The 19,883-nt window shown below is 47.5% G+C and overlaps 1 protein-coding gene across 2 annotated transcripts in view; it reads left to right on the top strand.

The window, feature by feature from the left end:
- ryr3 (ryanodine receptor 3) overlaps window positions 1-19,883 on the top strand; it is a 73,113-nt gene that overhangs the window by 4,491 nt on the left and 48,739 nt on the right. For both annotated transcript variants that reach the window (XM_067241184.1, XM_067241183.1), the window contains exons 2-15: window positions 2,188-2,307; window positions 6,129-6,233; window positions 9,857-9,931; window positions 10,291-10,369; window positions 11,155-11,267; window positions 12,535-12,728; window positions 13,411-13,485; window positions 14,458-14,614; window positions 15,800-15,964; window positions 16,777-16,898; window positions 17,249-17,423; window positions 17,764-17,899; window positions 19,089-19,184; window positions 19,306-19,424. In XM_067241184.1, the coding sequence (XP_067097285.1) occupies window positions 2,188-2,307; window positions 6,129-6,233; window positions 9,857-9,931; window positions 10,291-10,369; window positions 11,155-11,267; window positions 12,535-12,728; window positions 13,411-13,485; window positions 14,458-14,614; window positions 15,800-15,964; window positions 16,777-16,898; window positions 17,249-17,423; window positions 17,764-17,899; window positions 19,089-19,184; window positions 19,306-19,424 (1,731 nt within the window). The remainder of the gene's footprint in view (window positions 1-2,187; window positions 2,308-6,128; window positions 6,234-9,856; window positions 9,932-10,290; window positions 10,370-11,154; window positions 11,268-12,534; window positions 12,729-13,410; window positions 13,486-14,457; window positions 14,615-15,799; window positions 15,965-16,776; window positions 16,899-17,248; window positions 17,424-17,763; window positions 17,900-19,088; window positions 19,185-19,305; window positions 19,425-19,883) is intronic.

Here is a 19,883-nt window from a genome sequence, read left to right as displayed (position 1 = left end):
CACCCCCCCCCCCCTATTATAAGGGGCTGGTTATGGTTATAGCCACAGGATCTTGACCGCTGTAATCCAATTTTCTTTAGCTACTGTACCTGCAAGCCCTGGTAGATTCTTCACAAAGACTGTATATACACTGACATGTATATTTCCACACACACACACACTGATACAGAATACACAGACACACACAAACACACCAACCACCACATTTCCACCAAACACCACATTCCAGTTATATTGCCAGGAGTTGATTTGTCAAGCTACCAGAATCCAAACCTACTGGTGTAAGAAAGGAAAGAAGTCTGTGTCATGTCACAGTAAACTTCCCTGTCCAAACATGAATGACCACCACCTGTGTCATGGTCTTGACTCCTGGCCAACTGTCATGTGTTCAGCTCCATCTGTAGTAGAGAAAGTTGCAAGTCTGAGGAGTATCTGTGGGTTAATTAAGACTTTGTTGTTTCCTCACTCGTTCTGGACGCCCTGGGAATCTATTTTAGAGCAGTTTGACATTTTACTCAGACATCAATTCAAAATGCAAGCCTTTTAAGTATAGATGTGCACGCTCGTACACATTTTGGAACCACTTTGGTGTTCAGAAAACTTACGAAGTGTTGAATTACATCAAATCTGTAGAAATATGCTTTGAAAGGGGACCCTATAGAAGTAAGATGAGCTCAGAAGAGGGCTGTTTCAGCCCTGATGAACCTACCTAAGATGAGGTCTGACCAGACGTACCGAACAGCTCACATCTATCTGAACAGGTGTGATTGTGGAGCCAGTGTGAGATCCACACAGCAGTAACACACAGTAGTGTACGTACAGTACAGCAAGTCTAACAGTAGTGTACGTACAGTACAGCAAGTCTAACAGTAGTGTACGTACAGTACAGCAAGTCTAGTCCCACAGTCATACCGGGCTTATCCTGCATACAGTGGGAGCTACTTTTAAACCTCAAGGCTCCAGCTGTGGGCTCTTGTCTAATGGATTGATACTCCTCTGATTGTGGGAGCCGCAACCATGGCAACGGTGGGCTTGGGTAAACATAGGACTTGAGCAGGCAGGACAGGGAGGGAGGGAGGAGTGGGGCCGATCGGGGGGTGATTTAAGACTGAGACACATCAGTACTCGGACCTGGTGGGGAGGTGCCAAGGAGTCCACTAGGAGTTCCTCCAGAACGACAGTTGGATCTGTGTTTCTACTGACCCACACCCCATCACAGCTTCCTCCTTTAATAAAATATCTGTCCTGAACCACAGCCGGCCTCAACCTATGTTTGAAATTAGATTGCTTTAAGTAGTTTGTGCTTCTCTTATTGATTTTGGCAACCATGGGCACAGCTACTTAGAAACGTTTTGCATTTGTTGCCAAGACTAATGGTGGCTGCTTTTCATACTGAAATAACAGCGTGTTCTTTAAAGCAATTCATGTTAAGAAGTTGTGCCAAACGTAATAATTCTGTGTTTTTACAACTGCTAAACACTGTTATACATTCATCAATTGCTTTTCAGAGAGGAGGTGATTCCACAGTCAAGATAATTCAAACTAATTGTCATCTATTAATTTATGATTCATTTCAGACCTGCTTTTGAGTTAAAAACAATTTTTTCTTTGCTGAATGTTTGGCTGGGGTACTGTACCTGGTATCCTCAACAGCCTTCTGACTCCTTTTGATGATGGAGATAAACAATGTCCTGTGCTATTAGGATCTAAGTATTGAACCTGTACTGTAGGTATGATCCGCATGGTGAAAGAAAAATAATTATTTAATATTAGTCCATTTTATAAAGAAACACTACTTTTGGATATATGAGTATGAGCCCAGTCAGTGTTGAATAATGAGCTGTTTCAATACATGTGACAGTGATCCTCAAAACCTCCTCTTCACCCCCCCCCCTCCCTCCCCTCCCTCCCCCCCTCCCTTCCCTCCCCCCCTCCCTCCTCTCCCTCCCCTCCCTCCCCTCCCCCCCCCCCTCCCCTCTCTCCCCTCCCCCCCTCCCTCCCCTCCCCCCCTTCCTCCTCTCCCTCCCCTCCCTCCCCTCCCTCCTCTCCCTCCCCTCCCTCCTCTTCCTCCTCTCCCTCCCCTCCCTCCCCTCCCTCCCCCCCTCCCTCCTCTTCCTCCTCTCCCTCCCCTCCCTCCTCTTCCTCTTCCTCCTCTCCCTCCCCTCCCTCCTCTTCCTCCTCTCCCAGGATGACGAGGTGGTTCTCCAGTGTGTTGCCGCCATCCAGAAGGAGAACCGGAAGTTCTGTCTCGCTGCAGAGGGTCTTGGTAACCGACTGTGCTACTTGGAGCCCACTTCTGAGGCTAAGGTGAGTGAGGAGGATCCAGCCTTCACGAGAGAGCTCCACGTGTTAGTGTCAGTCACGCTTACATAACACAGCAAGGCAACGGAGAATCCTATTTACATTTACTTTGTCAGATACGTTTCATGAGATAGATAGATGAGAACAGAATTCTTCTGCAGGCTTTAGCGCCATGGCAACAGCTACGGGCTCCAAAACAGCTGACCCTTTGTCCATCATGGGATGGATTTCTCAGAGGCTGGGTCAGAGAGATAAATATTCATGTGGAGGGAAAAGGCATTACAATACTAATACAAGTCTAATATTTCTTTATAAGCGAGAGTGACTGCAGAATATGTACTGTTCTATTATGAATGCCTTGCTTCTGCAGGGTTAGAACAAGGTTAAAATAACTCAATAGAGACCTTCCCATTTGGCAATTAACTTATCGGGAGTTTATCAGTGTCACAGTTTCACAGAAGTATGGATCCTGTAGCCTATGAATGAATTGGATGCATTGTTTCTCTTCGCTATTGTTTTTAAAATGAGCCAGTTAGGCTGCAAATGAGCTACTGAGAAAAACAAGGAATTGTATTGAAAGGCATGAAAATGCTTAAGACTTTAGCAGTCAGCACACAGAATTGCCGTGTGTTCTGCTCTACTTTGTTTGCTTATTCTCTTCCAGAAACACTTTTTAGTACTACCCTACCCTGTAATTGGATTCTTTCCACTATGTGCAATTAAATCTAAATCCACTGCCATTTGGTTTAATAAACTTTCACACACAAACAAATAACATTTCCAAATGACATCAGTGCTCAGTGGCCTAGAGAGAGGAATCATACATTCCTCAAGCCCCTCCTCCTTTCACCCATGATAAAACTGTAAATCTCTTTAAGGAGAGGCAACCTAAGTGACAGTTGAGATTTATTGTATTATCAGCCATCTGTTTGTCCTCCCCGTCTCTTTGTGGCCCCCCTCCCCATCTCCTCCCTGAATCCATCTCTGGCTGAACGATGGGCTTTCCATCCAAATAACCTGAATGAATTACAGAACAAACTATAGGAGCTGTCCACAGTCTGTCATCAGGGAGCTGCATGCCTTCACTGACCAGGCGGTGTAGAGTATTAAGAAAAGAGATAAGTCTTTGTTGATCCTCTTGTGGGGGGACGGTTCTAGAACCCAGAGTGCTGGGTAAGGGTAGGGAGTCAGCAGTTGGACTGTGTTTGTTGTTGTCGTCATGCGGGCGCTGTGCTGAGGGCCTCTGCAGTGTGACCAGGCAGTCTGCAGCTGAGCCCAGGTGTTGACACCTCGTTTCCCTGCTTGAGGATAAATCTTGGCTCCGGGCCTCATAAAGTAAAAAATTCATGTCTCTGAAGTGGGAAAGAGAGACATGTGGTTCTGTCATGAACAGGGAACTGAGGAACAGCTTAGTCAAGCCTAGTTAAGGATGGTTGAGCGTTACATGTAATATCTGTTTAGATTTAGCAGTAGAATCAGTGTTATGTAGTGTAAAACGGCTAAATATTCTACAGGGCATTTGAACAGTTTAGCTGTCGTTCAATAATTGGTAGCTGAGAATTCAGAATTCATGTAGTGACGGTTGTAGGTAGGACTTCTTGAAAAGGTTATCAGATTTCTGTGGCATAGTGGTGCCATGTGATGTTACTACTAGGATTATGGATATGGTTAAGGTAATTCAACTGAAATATCCCATCTTTTCAGTCAGTGTCTGGTTTGGTCTCATGTCCGGAGCTGAGAAAGTACCTCATTAGATGTGCTCTAGCTCAGGGGCTTGTCTTTCCCCGTCTCACTGCTGTTCTCCCTCACTCTCTATGCCGTGTCTTTATTTACATTTAGTCATTTAGCAGACATTCCCCCCAAGGCAAGCAGGGTGAAGTGCCTTGCCCAAAGACTTTGACACAAATTTGACACTGCCGGGAATCGAACCGGAGACCTTCAGATTACTAGCCCGATTCCCTAACCGCTCAGCCACCCTTATTTCCAGTCCTTTATGATAATGAAACAAAAGCAGTGTCCCAACAAGATAAAGCAGTGTAATCCATGCTACCTCTGATCGCACACACATACACACACACACACACACTCATACGTACAGTATACACAATATGTACACACACACATTCACTCACTACCATGTTTTGCGCCGAGTTACAAAGTACATTATCACCTCCAGCACTCTCTCATCCTCACATTTCACACCTCACTGCTGGGGTCAAGGGTCAACTGGGTGTGTTACACCGCTCGACCCTAAATCATCCCCCGTCCCCCTTGCTGCACGTTAGACCAGGACGCGCTATACTGTTAAACGGTACAAGGGGGCACACATGGGGGGACACGGCATGCCAGGACATGCAGGCGTGTCCCAGGCCCAGTACGTGGGAGACACGGGAGACGACACAAAGACCGCCAGGAGAGAGCTGTGTGCACTCTCTGACCTCCCCCACGGGCACACTGTTACCAGGGGCCTCTGGAGACTGAGTTTAGGCCACCAACAGAGAGTGTGAGTGAGTGAGTGAGTGTGCGAGTGTGTGTGTGTCGGTCGTTATCCATGAGAAAGAGATCGAGAAGAGACACAAGGGACACAGGAGATGGATAGCTGGATCCAAGGATGCATCATGTTATACAGTGTTCCTATTTTAAACACTGCTGAACAATGTACATGTATGGAACCACATAATAGGTACCCTTCTTTCCTCGGGGTGGGGAAGATGGGGGTTTCTACTGTGTCTGTCGTTGTTCAGTAAACTGAACATCTTTGAATAAAAAAGACCAGAGGGAGAGACATGGACAGTTAGAGGAGGGCTGGAGCTCTGTCACAGGGAGGGCAACGAGGAAGGATTAACCAAACCCTAATTAGCACCCGGGCTTCCCCACCCCGGGCATCCCCACCCCGGGCATCCCCACCCCGGGCATCCCCACCCCGGGCATCCCCACCCCGGGCTTCCCCACCCCGGGCATCCCCACCCCGGGCATCCCCACCCCGGGCATCCCCACCCCGGGCATCCCCACACCGGGCATCCCCACCCCGGGCATCCCCACCCCGGGCATCCCCACACCGGGCATCCCCACCCCGGGCATCCCCACCCCGGGCATCCCCACACCGGGCATCCCCACCCCGGGCATCCCCACCCCGGGCATCCCCACCCCGGGCTTCCACCTCTCAGAGGCCAGACACTCAGAGTTAGCTTCTCCCTGCTCCTCCAGCTGCTCTTCAATTAGGGAGACTGAAGAAAACTGCAGAGTCAGCAGTAGGATTCACCACCGTTCTTCCAAGGGCTTTTTAAACTCGTCGATTTCTCCCTTTCGGTGATTGGCGGGGTTTTGGATGCAAAAGGCATTGGTTTTATGTCTGAGATTTGTATCTGTGGGTGTGTGTTTGTGTGTAGGAATGGGAAGGTCTTTGCATATTTTAATGATTTGAATCACTGCTGTATGAGTCTCTGTCTGCCTCCCTCCCTCCCGCTCACTCTCACTCTCTCCCCTCTCACCCTCCTTTCTATCCTTCCCCCTCACCTCCCTCCCTCCCTCCCTCCCTCCCTCCCTCTCCCCCTCTCTCTATCCTTCCCCCTCACCTCCCTCCCTCCCTCCCTCCCTCCCTCCCTCCCTCCCTCCCTCCCTCCCTCCCTCCCTCCCTCCCTCCCTCCCTCCCTCCCTCCCTCCCTCCCTCCCTCCCTCCCTCCCTCCCTCTCCCCCTCCCTATATCCTTCCCCCTCACCTCCCTCCCTCCCTCTCCCCCTCCCTCTATCCTTCCCCCTCACCTCCCTCCCTCTCCCTCTATCCTTCCCCCTCACCTCCCTCCCTCCCTCTCCCCCTCTCTCCTGCAGAATGTGCCTCCAGACCTATGCATCTGTAACTTTGTGCTGGAGCAGTCCCTGTCCGTCCGGGCCCTGCAGGAGATGCTGGCCCACACTGGACCGGACAGCGAAGGGGTGAGTACCCCGCAGGAGCCCCTGAGTCCTGGGTCCACTCTCCTCCTGTACCCCCCTGTAGGGCACAGTACTGCTAGACCACACCTGGCTCTGCTGGGTCCTTAGAACCAGGAGAACCGTTTGTAGCGGCCCTCTCTGTCAGTCCTTCTACTGACAGTATACTGATGGGGGTATTTTTTTTCAAGCTATTAACATATTTGTATTATTATTATTAGGCTTAGCTATAATCAAATGAAAGTAGACATTTTAAATGGAAGGCTGGACTTGTCAGACCAGCGGGTGAAATATTGCAGGGGTTTTCCGGTCATCTTGTCGTAATACTCTGACCACCCACACACTCCTGAGAGCTCTCTGGTAAATGAAGGCCCTCTTCATGACTGGGACAGAGAGAGAGGGATTGCTTTCCTGTGAGTTCATCCACAACCTCCCTCCTCTGCCCACTTGTTTTACATTTAGTAATATGCACAGAGAGAATGAGAGAGAGAGAGAGACATATAGTAAGAGTGCGAGAGCGAGTGAGAGAGTGAAACTTCCTCCTTCAATGCTGTTTATCGGTCCAGGTAAGTCGTCATAACTGAGTAGTTAGATACAATAAACACAGTCAGACCCTACCCCTGGTGGTGACTCTGATTGCTACCATCCTCTCCACCTAGCTGCATGAATCTCATCACCTGTAAGCTTTTAAACCAACAAATGCAATGTTTATTTTTAAGATGAGCAAACCTGAATTGCTTGTTTATAGTTGTGTGTAGATGAGGTCATCTCTGGTCCTGTGGTTCCTTGTAGCATGTGATGATTAGGATTTCCTGACCAGTATTTACATGAGACTGTGTTCAGTTGGAGATGTGTGGAGATCTGACAGAAGGTTCTGGAGGGCATCACAGGATCAGAGATGAACGGGCTGGCTAAAGCACACACACCCTCCTCAGATTCATAAATAAAACATTTATAAGAGAGGAGAGTCATTCAAGCATGGTTACCAGACTGTTTCTGTATTCAACAGAGTGGGATTGTTTTCTGGTCTTGTTTGAAAAATGTCAAACTGTTGACTCAAAACCAGTCTGGATGCCAAACTAGCAACCCAAACCCACTCCACCCCACCTTCCCCGACCCCCCAGAACAAAATGTTCTTTATTCTTTTATTCATCTGTTTATTTCTTTTTCCATCTGTATCTGTGTTTAATGTTGCTAGAGTCCTGACCATGAGCAATGGGTAGGTTAACATGTTCTCCTCGTCTGCATGATGTCTCTACTGACCCGCAACAAAACATCTCACTTTCGACACGTCGCTTCAAAGTGTTGTCTATTTTGGGATTGCCATTGGAATCACATACCTTTGCTAAGGTGTAGCTGTGTACATTTTATAGAATTTTTTTAATTTTAACTTACATCACTACAGTTTATAGTTTAGAAACCATCATTTCTGGCACATGCCTCCTGTATTAGAAATGCATGTAAAATGCAGTTTGTTTTGGTAGTTTTATTTTAATTACTGACATTTAGGAGAAAAGCCCTTTCCAGTAATTCCACGCCGGTCTGCTTGTGAAGAGCAAACGGGGCTTCCGAGATAGGTCCAGGCAAGATTGATGAAGTTGTCACGGATACAGTGAACTCTGCTCCTGAACTGAACTGATTTATGGCGATCTTGAAATAGACATCCATGGGTTCCATCACCCGTTTCTCATGATTTGAACGCTTTTGCCTGGCCTCCCTCTCTCCACACAAGACTCTACGTTGTGCAATCACTGTCACGTCCGCATCAAACTGTTTTTCCCCTATTTACTGTTGACCAAGCTCCTTGTAGCACACAGTTAGTTAGTTGACAATACGTTATTCAGGGACTGTGCAGAATACTTGTTTGTGCTAATCTTCTACTTTCAGAAAGTAAAACTGTACCCCCCTTCGATCTTTCATCAATGTGAATAAACATTGTACTGTATGCACACCTTGTTGACTGAAAGTGTTGTTGTTGTTTGAGTTTGTGGTGCTTTTTCTCCTCCTCTCCGGGCTTGACTTCTAACTTAGCACGTTTTTCACGTGTGTTTTGTCCGAGGAACCGGCCTTGATTCTGGAATGTTCACCATTCTGTAGAACAAAGCTCACAGAACTGGAGAGGCTGATCCCACTAACAGGATTATCCTCCCCTTTCTGTCATCCTGAAGGAAGATTGGATTCTTGGTTACGTTTTTTTGTCTTTTTCCACTTACCTTTTCCCATCTATTTCCTTGTTTTGAGTTTGTCCATACATCACTATTTTTGGCAGGTGTTACTGAGCATGCAGAAAGCAAATGGGTCACGCTCTCCCTCTTAATGCAGATGATACTGAGGGCAGGTTAGATCTTAAATACACACGGGAGGCCTTACCTCTTACCTTACCTCAGCCAATGCTTAACAAATGAGTCTGGCGCAAACATCCCCGTCTTCTTTGTGGCCTTGAAAAATGATTACGTAACAATTCTTCTGTGCTCTGGCCGATCTCTATGAGATTAGGGCCAGATATGAAGTGAACATTAGAAGTGAATTACTTAGTCACAGATTGGCCTACGCTATGCATCTCTGGCAGAGAGAATGTAGGTGGCACTATCTGGCAAGAAAAACAATTCACTCACACACACACACACACACACTGAGATACAGCATGATTAGAGTGGAAGGGGCGTTGCCGTCTAACCAAAGGTCACAGTTCTTGGCGATGATGTGTCAGCATGACAGCAGGCCTGAAATACCGACAGGCCAGCCGCTGCACACTCTCTCCCTCTCTCTCTCTTCCAGTCCCTCCCTCTCTCCCTCCCCCCCTCTCTTACTCTCCCTCTCTCTCTACCTCCCCCTCTTACTCTCTCTTTTACCCCCCCCACCCCCCCTCAGTCCCTCTCAATTTTGTTCCCTCTTCTGACCCCTACTCAGCAACAGCTGGGCTGCAAAGAAATCTTTTCATTCCTTTTTTTCTTCTCATCAAACCTCTCTTTTTTGTCCATTGTTATTATTCTCCCCTGGATAGGCAGTCCATGTTTAAAAGAGGTGGAGAGACGTTCCCTCCAGCTTTATATAAGCCCCAAATACTGAACCCTGAGGACATGCACGGTTACAGACATAGATTCTTATCCAGAATCATGTATCGCCGTAATTCCCCTGTATCTAGTAATACATCCCATAGATTCAAGGTTTCCAGCATCCTGTCATGTTATACTATCTCTTCTTTTCATGCATCCAGAAGTTGATGAGAAGGGTAAGTTGTCTTGGTGTTTTTAATCATTATTTTTGGAGACTGCAAGCGTGCATTGAGAACATCTTGATATCAAATATCTATATATATATATATATATATATATATATATATATGATGAGTCTCTTTTGATCATTCTTTTCGCTCCCCCCCACATTGGTGGTTAAAATGTTTTTTCCCTCACACTCAACCGCCACACTTGGTGGGTTCCCTTTTCAGGGAACTCTTAGTTTGTTCACTCCTCTGTTTGTCTGTTAGTTTGAATGTTTGTTTGTCTGTGGCCTTCTGGTTGTGATACAACAACACAAGGAGGTAGTAGGTTGGGAAGGAGGCTGTGTTAAACTATGGAGCTGCACCCATAACTCCTTAATCGCCTTGTGTTTTCTGTGCGGGTCCACAGGCTGCTCAGGGGGGTGGGCATCGCACCCTCCTCTACGGTCACGCCATCCTCCTGCGACACTCCTTCAGTGGAATGGTAGGAACAGAGATCGTTCTCAGCCCGCCTTGCTTGTTCAGTTCAGTTTGGTCCCACTGTGGGACATTTGGTTTGCAGCAGAGCACAGATAAACAACGACAGTACACACATAACATTACAACTGTGCAACAAACAGCTGGAATGTTGTTTCTATATTTTTACGTCTGTTCTGTTAGCATTTAGCAGTTCAATTGGGCTATCTGTATGTATTATTATTCAAAAATATTCAACATAAATTCATACCTTGTCCTATTATCAGTGTAATATCTTAAGAACTGTCTAAGGTGTTTCTGAACAGTATTGTACGGTTATAATGTGTATCCTCTCCTTGATGTTCTCTCGCTCTGTCTGCCTAACAGTACCTGACCTGTTTGAAGACATCCAGATCCCTGACAGACAAGCTGTCTTTTGACGTAGGACTACAGGAGAACTCAATAGGTACCTGTAACACTATTTACAACAGGACCTTGGCCTACATTTAGCAGTATTGACTAGCACGCGGTCTTAATGACCCGTCCTTTGACCTTGAATTGTTTAACTCGAGGAGTTCTGAGTCTTTATTGTGGAAACCCGGTACGAGGGCTCGCCTGTATTTGACATTTGAACCACCAAAAACACCAGAGCCATTTATCAAGCGGATGCAAAACTTCCAGCCACACTCCAACGCATCCAGATTGACTTCCACAGACGTTGCTATTTTTATGCCTGGTCCTACCTAGAATAGAGGCACTTCATCACAAGGACAGATATCAAGACCCTTCTCAATATGAAGACCATACAAAATGGCACCTCCCAGTCTACGCGATGATGACCTCCTTTCAAACAACTGCTGGCGTTTTGTCTAAATGCTAATGTTGTTGTTATTATCAAAACGCAGAATGTTTCCGATATGAACATGCCAATCTTACAACAAAGAATCAGCCCGCTATCTGTGGTGGTTGGGACAATTAGAATCAGAATCAGAATCAGAAAGGGATTTATTCGCCATGAAAGTTTGCACAGACAAGGAATTTGCTTTGGCAGGAAGGTGCATACAATAAACATATACCTAAAATTTAAATATGTGGACTAACTATACTAAGGGTACATAAACTAGCAGTACTAAGTGGGATAAATATAAGAGGGCAATTGCTTTTCCAAACCAAACATTTACAGAAGTGTGTGTGTACAGGAAGTTCCTGGAGATGTGTCTGTGGATGTCTGTAACCCCGGTGTGTCTGCAGGAGAGGCCTGCTGGTGGACCATCCACCCTGCCTCCAAGCAGAGGTCTGAGGGAGAGAAAGTTCGTATTGGAGATGACCTCATCCTGGTCAGTGTGTCTACTGAGAGATACCTGGTAAGCACTAGTACTGTACCATGTTACTGAAGACCTTGGGGTGGGTATAGGCCAGCGGTTCGAGAATCTGAGTGCAGATCAATAGATTGCAGGGTGAAATACCGCCTGTACGCTGCTTTGGATGAAGATGTCAGCAAAATGAATGATGAGGGTAGAGGGAGAAGGAGAGGACAGAATGGGTTGTGTATTTGTGGCGGTTGAATGCCCTGCTAATCACTTTGCACTGTGTGTAGCACATCCAGAGTCATCATCAAATCACAGTCATCTTCAGATCACAGTCCTCATCACTCGGGTTCACGCTGCACTTCTCATTTTCCCTCTAAACGGTTTCTAGTCTCTGAATACGGCCCATGTCAAGGTCATCTTTGAGTGACAAGGCAGTTAAGTTGAGCTAGTACTCACTGTAATGAGCTGTAGGAGATCCCTTCTTCAACTATTTTCCCATCCTTCGTATAGAGGGCACTTCACTGGCTGATGAGCTAACAGTTAATGTGCTGTCCGCTATGCAGAAGGATGTTGTCATCTTAAATTATCTTGAGAAAGAGAGGGAGAGGGGGAGGGAGATTTGCAGAGCATAAAATTGAATGAAAGTGGCGAGTTCACACAAGCCTTGAGGGAAGAAAATACGCAATTAAAGCAAAGCTGGACCTGACTAAGAACCCTCTTCCTCCAGAGGGACATTTTTACCCCATGACAGAAAGTCCTTCCCTAAAACAATCGCAAAGAGTTCCCATGATCGTCCTTGATGTTCTTTTGACAGAGACATTTTTTGAAGATTTTAGAGATAAAATTGTGCCAATATCCCTATTGTTCTAATGTTGTGGATGTTGCTGGTCAAAGCAGGCTTAGTAACCTGGACAGGGCAGACGATGGGGTTCTATATGAGCTCTGTTAAATGGTCCACTCTGCTGTGTCCGATCGTGGACAGCATCCAGCCCTTCTGTAGGGAGGAATTAAAGTATTAGCTTGAAGGCTGTCTGAATAGAGTTCACCAAATGTTGATTAAAAACTGTAGCCAGCAGACTTCAGTGTGGAAGCTGGTAGCCTGGTGATAGTTATTAAATGCCTGCTTGAATCTTTCAACTCCCTCCATCCCCACCCCCTTTTTCTCTTTCTCTCTTCCTTTCTCTGTTCCTGTCTCTCTCTCCCTTTCTGTTTATTTATTTCTCTCTCTGTCTCAGTCTTTCTCCTTGTTTCTCTGTCTGTCTGGGACTTTCTCGCGTTCCGACACGTGCATGCTAACAGAGCTTGACCTCTGCTCCTGCAGCACCTGTCCATCTCCAGCGGCGGCATCAACGTGGACGCTTCCTTCATGCAGACGCTGTGGAATGTCCAGCCCACCTGCTCCGGCAGCAACGTGGCGGTTGGCTTCCTGATCGGGGGTCACGTGATGCGCCTTTGCCACGGCCACGACGAGAGCCTCACCATCCCCGGAGCTGACCGTAGCGACGAGGAGCAGAGGTGAGCTGACCGTAGCAACGAGGAACAGAGGTGGACGGAGCTTGTGGAAGGAGCTGTCATCCGTCTCCACTAGAAGGGTGTGACCAGTCCAGGTTCTGCTTCTAAGCAGGGAGTCATGTGGCTGAGCGGTTAAGGAATCGGGCTAGTAATCTGAAGGTTGCCAGTTCGATTCCCGGCCGTGCAAAATGACGTTGTGTCCTTGGGCAAGGCACTTCACCCTACTTGCCTCGGGGGGAATGTCCCTGTACTTACTGTAAGTCGCTCTGGATAAGAGCGTCTGCTAAATGACTAAATGTAAATGTAATTGTTAGACAGCCAGTTGATTAGAGAGAGTAGAACACACACCTTGATGAGTAAATGACTAGTTCAGACACACAGTGATAGTAGCAAAGTCTCTCTCTGAGGTATGAAAGAGGGTTGGGCTGTAGGGATACTCCGTCAGTCTATAAGTCAACACCACCCTGTCTCTTAGGTCTCATTACTGTTCAAAGGGCCTTTCATCAAATGTCATTTAATACCATTAGCTTCATCTAGAGGGGAAATGGGCTTGAGTCTGGGTCCTGACTTGAATATTAACTCAACAGTGTGCTTTTTGCTGTGTCATTACATATTGACATATTGTTCACAGTAGACAGAGTCTTGGCATGGTTGTTTAGGCCTCTGTGTACTCCTGTGTACCCAGGATAGTGAACTATGAGGCGGAGACAGGCGCTTCAAAAGCCCGCTCTCTCTGGAGACTGGAGCCCCTCAGGATCAGGTAGGAGCCTCTGTCAACCACCCCCCCAACACACACACACACACACACACACACACACACACACACACACAGTAGATTAACCTTCCACAGGGCTCTGCTATGTCTTGTTTCTCACTGGTCTCTTACCCCCTCAGCACACCACACACCCTTTTGTGACCCTAGAGGGCAAAAGTACACACATCCTTCACTCAAGTAGAAGTACAGATACTCATGTTTAATAAGAAGTAAAAGTGTACCTGTTGGACCTCACATCATATTAATACAAAAATGACACATCAACCTTCCCCCCCCCCCAAAAGCAACTTAAAAAAAAAAAAACTTTTATTAAAAACTTTTTTTCCAAAATAGTTTTTCAACCTTTTTGGGGAACGTTTTGGTTGAAAATATAGTTTTTAAATATTTTTACACACACAGTGAAAGGAGAGGAGACCAGAAAAGCCTGAAACAGAGTACAGCTGAAACACGCCCACAATATTTCCACAGCCTTCTCTTACCCCTCAGACTATCCTTCCTTGCAGATTAAATGTCACAGATACGGACACATCGCTCCCTGGGAGATAGAGAGATAGTTAGTGAATTTTGTATGACAGTCTTTGACGTCACTGTTATATATAACCTTCTCATCTCCAGCCCAGAGCTGTCACAACCAATCAGGTAGCAGGTCCTCCAAGGCAGGCGGCCAAGTCTGTATTCACATGCTCTCTAGAAGTTTCTCTGCTTGATATCTCTTCCTGATTTATTTTGTCTCTCTTCCTGATCTCTCTACCTGGCCTCTGTCTCTCTTGGTCTCTCTTCCTGGTTTCTCTTGTCTCTTTTCCTGGTCTTTCTGCCTGGTCTCTCTCACCTGACTCCAATATGATAGTAACAATTGCAGTTAGTAGCAGAAAGACCTGTATCGACGTCATGTTATAATCATGCCAAGAAGAATATTGCGCTCACTTGTTATTTGTGTCCTCCGCTGTGATTGGCCAGCTGGAGTGGTAGCCACATGCGCTGGGGCCAGTCTTTCCGCCTGCGTCACCTATCCACCGGATACTACCTGGCCCTGACGGAGGACGGAAGCCTGGTTCTGCAAGACCGGGAGAAGTCCGACACCAAGTCCACGGCTTTCTGTTTCCGACCCTCCAAGGTTCGTAGTGCCGGGCTGGAGATCTTGACTCTGTGGCGGTCACTCACACACTGCAAGGGTAACATAGAGAGCCGTCCAGCCTGGTCAGAGCACAGGACATCCCCATGACCAGTCATGGAGTGCCCAGTGCTCCTCTGAGATTGAACCCTCCGTGGTTCTGAAGGGGTTAACCCGGTTTAGTGGTTTTTAATCTGCAGGTCACTGGGTCAGAATGTGTGTGAGCTGTTAACTCCAGTCTCCCTGCAGTAGTTACTCCGTATGATTAAAAGACTCCCCTGAGTAGCATAATCTATAATGGATGAGCTCTGCTCCGAGCCTTATATACTGACCTTCCCCGCAAGCCTGATAACCGGGTAATATTACTGTTAGCCTTTAAATATTTCCTCGGGTCTAATTGCAACCGTGTTACAGCTGTTTTTAATTAGCGCTGACTGAACTTCTATCATGAGTCGTGTCAGTGAAGCTAGGCCCACTGTGCTTCACTGGCCTGTACGGCTCATTCTTGCATCTGCATATTTACTCCTCTACTCCTCCATTTACACATTATGTCTCTTCCTTTTTCTTTCTTATATGCTCTGTCTGTCATTGTTTCTTTCCCTGCCTCTCTCTCTATTCTTCTGTCTGTCTCTCCTCCTCTTCCGAAAATCCACCCATGACACATTCATCTACCGCCAACCATTGAGGTCCAGGCAGAGTCGTGTTCTACAGCGGCTCTAATCTCCTCCTCGCTACCTGCTGTCTGCAGTAACGAGCCCCCTGTCTGTCTCTGTACAGACCTAACAGCAGTCGGGCCAATGATGAGGCGTTGACAGGGCCCAGCTACAGTTTTTTTTGTTTTTATGAAAACCTTTATTGCCCGGAGGGGAATTTGTTCTGCACCAAGAGCTTGAAAACAGAGATACATTCAACACTGCAGACAGGACAGTACAGTGGACATAACATCATTATTAAAAAGCACAGCGAGACAATAAATGCAAGAATAAAATAATACAAAATAAAACTGAAGGCATCACAGAAATAACTTAGGAAATAACTTAAGAATGTCAGCAGGTCCAGTACAATGTAAAGTGCATAGTGCCAGAAAGGATAAAAAAGGGTTAAAACATTGGGTCTGTACAGACGCCTAGATGTCTCTGTGACATCACAGTGAGATCTTCATCCTGTTTGTCCGTCTGTGTCCTGCAGGAGAAGGTGGAGGCGGGGCCTAAGCGGGACATCGAGGGCATGGGCGTGTCGGAGATCAAGTATGGAGACTCCATGTGTTTCGTCATGCACGTGGCTTCTGGGCTGTGGCTGTCCTACCAGGCGCCTGATGCTAAATCCTCCCGGCTAGGACCCCTCAAACGAAGGGTGAGTCTTCAAGTGTTTTATTGATAGGACAGACGGAGACACAGGAAGCAGGAGGGGTGGGCGGTGCATGCAGGAAATGACCTAATATGGATTCAAACCCAAGCCCCTACGTTTCCTTTAATGGAACACACACTTACCCTGTGGGCTACCAGGGTGCCCCATATCCAACCCAGAAAGCTGTTAGCTGGCTGTCCAGAGAGAGTTGGCTACAGCCATCCCCTCCTCTCCTCTTCTCTCTTATAGTCCTCCACCAGCAGGGACACGCGAGGCACTCATTCAGACGTGATAATGAGAGAGGGATGGCGACAGTTAGTTTTTAGGAGAGGAGGAGGGATTAGGACGGATCCCCTCTCTCCCTCTCAATCTGTCTGTGGTGTGAGGCACGCCGCTCGTCTCCGGGCACGCCTCCAGCAACAACAAGCGCCACCTCTGCAGTGAAGCCAAGCGAGCACCTTGTCAGCATGCCAGCGTACTCCCACGGGGAAACGATCAAACTACCTTTTAATCCCTGGGGGCCAGCTCCGATTAAGCCATCGTGTCATGGCGACTCAGTTTTCCCTGAGCAGGCATGTCCTGCCCCCTCCCTCACACCTCCGCTAGGAAGATACCCTGCTGCTCATCATCTAGTACAGTGTTCGAGGAAACACCTTAACACCTTAATGTGAACAGAAATATTCCTAATCCGATGTGAGCTAACATTCTTGTGTTTGGTTTGTGCGTGTGTTTGAGCGTGCGCGCGTGTTGTGTGCGCGTGTTATTGTGTTGGTGTTGTGTGTGTGTGTGTGTGTTGTGTATGCATGTTGTGTGTCCAGGCCTGCCTGCACTCTGAAGGGCACATGGATGATGGACTCAGCCTGCAGCGCTGTCAGCACGAGGAGTCCCGAGCGGCACGCATCATCCGCAACACCACATTCCTCTTCAGGGATTTCATCAGGTACACCAGCATCACCTGCCCACGCTACACCTGCACACCTCGAGGCCACCACTGAGCGCAACGGGGGTCCACTTCAGGAATAGTCTCACACAACAGGAGAGTTTATTATATTGACTTCAACACGTAAACGTTCGCAATATGAATGAATGACGGCTTGCTAATGGTCAGAGCTTCTGAAGTATGTGTGCCGGTGTAGCACTGATCACATCCAACCTCACAGACAGGCGGAGCCTGATGGACCCGTTTCAGATCACACAGATTAGGACGGACACGTGAACGTTCCACTTTTCGCTGACTTCCTCTGCTCTTCCTCTCTCTTACAACGGACGTCTTCTGGTTTCCTTCGCCAGGGGTCTGGACAGCCTGGGGGGGGATACGGAGGTGGCTCTGCCGTTTGAGGAGGTGGTGCAGACGCTGAACGACCTGATCGAGTACTTCCAGCAGCCCCACTCTGAGCTGGAGCACGAGGAGAAGCAGATGCAGCTGCGCTCGCTCATCAAGCGCCAGGACCTGTTCAAAGAGGAGGTGAGGTGCCGGAGGGACAGACGGGCACAGCGCTCTGTAGTCACGGGAACAGGGATGTGAGGCGCTTTGTAGAGCAGGTCACTTACCTCCGGCGAAGCACTGTTACTTAAATGGGAGATCGAATAAACGTCTTCTCCCCTGTTGGAACGGTTGCTACTCATTTGTTACAGCAGCAAGCCTGCCAGAGGCTCCTACTGGAAACCATGAATTCATGTTTACTCGCTAATTTTCCTCCACATTCTCTGGCAGGTTTATAGTACAAAATGACTGAATTAATGAAAAAGTGAGTGTATAGTGTTTATTTTTATTTTTATGAATATGTTGGTTGTGTGTGTTCCAGGGCATGCTGGCCCTCCTTTTGAAGTGCATCGACCGTCTCAACCTGTACAACAGCGCCGCCGAATTCGGCGAGGTGGCTGGGGAGGAGGGTGGAGCAGTGTGGAAGGAGATCCTCAACCTGCTCTACAAACTACTGGGTAACATCCTTCAAAATGTCACCATTTCATTGATTGATTGATTGATTCATTAATATAGTCTCTCACTGAAATGAAGGCACACACAAACAGCATCTGCCTTTCTCCACAGGGGAGTGGGTGTGAGGGGGGTGGTGTGTATGTGTGTGTGGGGGGGGGGGGTAGGCAGGGGCTGGAGGTTACCACAGGAACAGGAAGTGACCTCCTGTATGGGGTATGTCTGCGGCCCTTCCTATTCTAAGGAGGTATAAACAGCCAGATTCACGTTCAAACCCATAGAAACGTCACTAGCAGGGAATCAGGTGCTTCATCACAAGCAGTGACATTGGCCTGTCTTTTGTGGTCCCTCCAGACTCTCAGCTGGGAAAGACACGACCTCTCAGTGTTTGTCATTCTGTTTAACTTCTCTGGTACTTTGTTTTGTTGGCTGGCCCATCATTTTAAGAACTTTGCCTTAGCTGACCTTGACTTCCAACATATTCATCATGGCTCATCACACACACACCCCAGACTCCTGCCCTTCTAACCCAACACAGTAGGTCACCCTGCAGAATGCCAAGGCAGTCTGGCGAGAGAACAGAATGAGTCTGGCAGGTAATTTTCCCTCTGACCTCAAGTCGGTTGGGTAGCAAACCCACTAGCCTGTTAACCACTCTCATTCTCATCCTCCGAGGGATTTCTCTATCCCAGGTCTCCCCTCTCAGGACCCTCCTCTCTCGCCCGGGCAGTTTCACATTCAGACCGCTGAACACTCATGTCTTAGTTTCAAAGAGCACATGCACTCTGTAAGTGTGGCTGTTGATGGATGGATCTCCTGAGAGGTTTGTATTCGCTGAGAGATTAGACGGCATCAGTATTCCTCTGGGCCTGAAGCACTGGTAAACGACTTCAAAAGGGATTAATCAGTCTTGTGGCCCCTGACACTAATGGTGAAGAGTGATTGGCTGAGGTGATGAGAGGGCAACACAATGTCACACCAGTCAGTGACAGACACGACACAGTCTCAGAGAACACACTCCCATCTATCTCTCTGCCTGATACCTCAGCCTTTCATAATGACATGGTGATTTACACTTTCACCCAAAGCGACAAAGTGACCCTTGATTTGCAGTCAAATGCAGTTGATTGGAATAAAAAATGTAAAAAAGGAAATGAAAAACGCCTTCTTCCTGTCTGTTCATTCCCCCTCCAGCTTCTCTGATCTGTGGAAACAGGAACAATTGTACCCAGTTCTCTCGTAATCTGGACTGGCTGGTCAGCAAGCTAGAGAGGCTGGAATCCTCCTCAGGTAAACCCTGCAACTCATATACATCAGTGAACACCAACATATACCAATATACAGCAATATACTATACCAATCACCAGTATACCAATTCCATTAACTTGATGTGGCGTCATAATGTCTCCAGGTATTTTGGAGGTGCTCCACTGCATCCTGATTGAAAGCCCTGAAGCCCTGAACATCATCCAGAAGGCACACATCAAGTCCATCATCTCCCTGCTGTACAAACACGGACGCAACCACAAGGTAGAGAGGAATCTGATGTTACTGTCACCCTTACTTGATACAAACACAAACTCCATGCAGACCATTCTAAACCCACTCTCCATTCTAAACAACGCATTCTAAACATTCCAAACCCCGTCAGTGACATGACTAGTGCAGTAGTCATGTCACGTGTGTGTGTCTGAGCCTAGTCTCCCCTCTGGAACATGGAAGCTATTCACACACAGGCCTGGCAGGGGGGTTGCCATTGTTTGCATGACACCAATGCCTAAATCCAACACCACTGCAACACCAAGGTCAAACTGGCAAGTATTTCCCCCTAGTTAGCTTCATAAACAATTCAACACCAAACAATGAATGTGAATCTGTTGGAGTCTTGCCTGTCAGCACCCTCCAGCAACAACAACAGGCCGCAGGCTCTGAGAACGTGAAGGGTTTGAGGCATCCTGTACGTGTTTTACATGCACTGTTAACGTGTCA

Source organism: Osmerus mordax, chromosome 8 (assembly GCF_038355195.1).
Source record: "Osmerus mordax isolate fOsmMor3 chromosome 8, fOsmMor3.pri, whole genome shotgun sequence".
Lineage (NCBI taxonomy): Eukaryota > Metazoa > Chordata > Actinopteri > Osmeriformes > Osmeridae > Osmerus > Osmerus mordax.
Note: the sequence above shows the minus strand (reverse complement) of the source record. Positions and strands in the feature narration are given on the sequence as shown.